The 4,016-nt window shown below is 44.0% G+C and overlaps 1 protein-coding gene across 1 annotated transcript in view; it reads right to left on the minus strand.

Annotated features, from left to right (window-relative positions):
- Positions 1-2,037, minus strand: part of ush2a (Usher syndrome 2A (autosomal recessive, mild)) — a 197,984-nt gene extending 195,947 nt beyond the window's left edge. Inside the window, 3 exon segments of the mRNA XM_035652071.1 lie at positions 309-527; positions 698-912; positions 1,420-2,037. Coding sequence (XP_035507964.1) covers positions 309-527; positions 698-912; positions 1,420-2,037 — 1,052 coding nt within the window.
- Between the last annotated feature and the right edge of the window lie 1,979 nt (positions 2,038-4,016).

A 4,016-nucleotide genomic window follows, 5' to 3' on the forward strand; every position in this document is an offset into this window, starting at 1 on the left:
TTCCTGTACACATTCACAAATCTCAGTACAGATACAGATCTCTCCACTCACACTTGTAAATAGTTTTGCTACAATAATGGCTCCATATCTGACCTTTGCTTTTTTTCCACAGGATATTAAATTAAAAAAAGATGCCTAACATTTACTTCTGTCTGCATGGACTTTACTGGACTCCCCAGAGAGAAATAGCGAGCTAAGATCCAACATCAGCATCTTTTGTAAAGCACAGTAAAACCAAACGGAAATGACTCCTGATTACAACTGACATATTAATCTCATTTCTCAGAAATTAGGAAAATCAAACTCACATCTCCCCCGGTGAGCTTGGCTTTATCCACAATGCCAGAGTGAGGGAGCCCAGCGCTCCGAGACTCTGCGAGGGGGGAGAGACCAGACATCCATCCTGGACTGGCCGAAACAGCACACTACTGGACCCGCCAGAAGCCCCCGAAAAACTGGTAGTGGTTCCAGTCTCTGTCTGAGTCCCAGGACGAGTGTCGTTAACGTCTTCTGTTACACAGGTACCCCTGGTGGAATAGAGTTTAAATATATGTCACATGCCAAGATATTCTATTACAAGAGAACTCTTATTTTAATAGTGAAGTTTTTTGGGGGGTGATGTTGACAATCACAGAATACAGTCACATGTTTCCTTTTTTCCACATATCCCTTAAAAACATTACTATAAATGACCTACCTGTGTGCAGGCAGCAGCAGTGGTGCATACGGAGGAGTGGAGGATCTATAAGGACACTCCTGGACACAGAAGGCCTGATAACACGTCATCAGCTCAGACCGGGAGGACGCCGTCTGACAGTAGCTGCTCCGCTCGGGAACTCCACAGGTGGAACGAGCCGGGGACGTGGACACAGGTTTGAAGGCAGCAATGTTCTCCATTCGCGGGAAATGTCCCTTTAGTGTTATAAAAAGGGTTACACAATAGGGTTATCATATACTATATTGTTATGTATACAGTACATTTAAAATATATTAGTATTTCAATAACTTTGTGAGAAAACAGACTACACTTGGAGATATCTGTCGTATGGACATTAATTACTTTGTAGTCTCCAGCAGGCCACTTTCACTAAAGACATTTTGACACGTCACAGTAGGAAAAGCACAGGCGTAAATAATAAAATTAATGATGCCTGAATCCCATTTAGCTGCTTCAGTTTCAAGGTCCTGGATCACTGTCACACTGTCACGAGTTACTGGGACACTTGAATAGAACAGAACCATTGTTAATGGTTTCAGTTACACCTGTGATTTCCCTGCAATGACAAGTCAAAACATGTGCTGAGGAAAAGGCCTATTTGATAGTTATTAAATAATTCAGACACAGCACACTGTTTAACAATCATTATTCCACAGTCTTTGGATCAGAAATGACAATTGGCTCTCGAAAGCCACTCTCACCTGTGATGAAGCAGGTATTGGGCACAGGCTGAAGAGGAGGAGAATTAACCAGAGGAAGATGTGATGTCGCCTCATCCCTTTCATCACGTTTTTCCCTCTCTCCACTTCTCCGTCAGTGATGTTTCTCAGGTGAAATGGCCAGATAAAAACAGGCCACCTCTTCTTTTTCCCCATCCCTTGCTCCCTTCGCTCGATTTCACCTTGTGTTTCTGCAACCGACAGGATCTCCGAGACATCCGTCTTGCTCTTGAGCGCTCCTTCCACACATTCCCTCCCACTTTTTAGGTTTTTTCTAACTTCCTTGTTGCATTTATTCCTTAAGTTACACTGCTCCTCTCTCCTCCCTCCATCCATCCTCTCTCTGCTGACTCCTCTCGCCCATGTTTGTCTCTTACTTCTCGCTTTCTCTCCCTGTGCTCCTCTCTCGTCACCAATCCATCTCTGGCCTTTGACCCCGCAGGGTTCCCGAATCGGATTCCCGGAGCGGTCCAGCATGACCTGTGGTTCTAGAGTCTCGGACAGGGGTTCTGGAACATTCCCGCAGGCAGAGGGATGTTCGAGAACCTGGATTTTTTTCGGAAGCCTTCCAGCAGCGCTTGAATAAGTGATGACTGTCATGGTTTCATGGTTCCAGGGTTACAGGGACATTTTTTACAGGCCAGTGCCCCAAGGGTGAGGCTACGAAGCTTAGCTCTCTGTTACACTGTCTCTGTCCCTGGCACACACACCCACACACACAAACCACAACCAAAGCCTTCACATGATAGGTAGGATTTCACAATCTAGAGAGGGAAAAGAGAGAAGGAGAGAAGGAAAGAGAGACCAAAATCCAACATGAGACAAATCTGAGGAGAGTGAAATGCCATGCAGGCTATTCCCTAGCCAAAGCCTACACTATCATGTACAGCTTGATGGAGGCACAGCTCAGCTGATACTGCTACATTGCTTTCCCCTTTTCTTCATTTTCCATTGAATTAAACATGCCCTTTTTCCTCTGGCATCTGGCCTCCAGGTTTTTATCCAACCGAACGGGTTTTCACATAAGTTTGTTGGAAATTGAGGCTTAGGCCAAAGCTCTCTTCATTACAATACTTATCAGCTTCAATTTCACATTTTGACACACAAAAAGAGGCCAGCAGTGCGGTCATCTCTAGTGTTGAATTACTTGGACCCCGTTGCCTGCTGTGTCCGTTAAAAAAACAGGAAAGCTCACGGTGTATCTAATAACGGGTGCTATATGCCGTACAAATGTGTAAATCTATGCAGATATTGTAACATGCTAAAATATCTGGTAGCTCCTTGTGGTTACCTGTCGTTGTTGAGTCCCAGCACAAAGCTCTATCCCCATCACAAGTGCCGCGTCTAGATACATTCAACTTGTTGCTCTGGCAGGAGTCGAGCAAAACAAGCTACCTGTATTTCCCCACACACCTGTCTGTCTGTCAGCGATAGCAGACACGGCTCCAGTTGAAAAAATAGTCCTTTCCAAACATTATGTTTTCCGTCGTCCTGGTGCACACTTTGACAGAAAACAAAACCTGAATGACACCACAACTGAACTTGACAAAGCTGCTCTTTCTCCTCTGTTTTACCTCCCTCATTCAGAAGAACATGCGGCACGCGGCGGTAAGGAGATTACCGCGAGACGCCATCTGGCCAGCAGCGCTCGAGGCGGCAGGATATTGGTCACAAAGTAACGATGAAGAGGATGAAGAGGATGAAGAGGATGATGATGATGCAGCGTTACACAGTGGAGAACAAGTAACGGAAACTTGAGAGCCCTGGGGGCACAAACAGTGCGACATATCCGTTTTGTATCTGTTACACAACACTAAAGATTGTCTGTGACAGCAAGGCATTAATATGCGATTTAAACAGCCTAATTACCCCCTGCCTGGTAGTAATGCTTTACCCCCCACCTACGTGGGTTGCGTCTGCATTTCAGACAAGTGGCTCTCAGGGACAACAGGAACGCTACTGCCGTCGCTAGGCAACCGTGATCTGCGCGGCCACAGTGCGTGTGAGGAGGAAATCATCAGATGGACCTTGAGTCAAATTTATAAAATGTTAACAAAAACATAAAATAAAAATAATGTGAAAAATACTACATCACCATTTAAGGGTGAGATCCAATAACAATCCAACACGCATGGAACCATGGGAAGGATGTGTGTGTGGATTGATTGAAATCATTCATTTACAGAATGCGGAGAGAATCACTTAAAATGTATTTGTGCTCTTAAACACTGACACAACCTCTAACTGTCCACTACAAACAATAAGCAAGAACGTTTAATGTTAAAAAAGTAATAAGTTATCAAACTTCAAACATACAAGCAAACTACACAAGGGCATAGGTCACATTTCTTTGTTTTATTTGTGTGTGTGTTTGTGTTTGTTTGTGTTGTGTTGGAGAGGAGAGAGAAGAGGAGAGAGAGAGAGAGAGAGCTGGAGACACTGAGAAACAAGAGCCCTCTTTACTCCACAAAAACAGATGAAAGAAAATCCATAAAAGGACATTAAAACAACAGACAGAAAATATAATACAATATAATCCATTAAAAGACAAGTAAGGGGATATGTATTAATTAAAACCA

The sequence above is a fragment of the Morone saxatilis genome, unplaced genomic scaffold, assembly GCF_004916995.1.
Source record: "Morone saxatilis isolate NCDOM2014 unplaced genomic scaffold, NCSU_SB_2.0 Contig11, whole genome shotgun sequence".
In the NCBI taxonomy this organism is placed as follows: Eukaryota; Metazoa; Chordata; class Actinopteri; family Moronidae; genus Morone; species Morone saxatilis.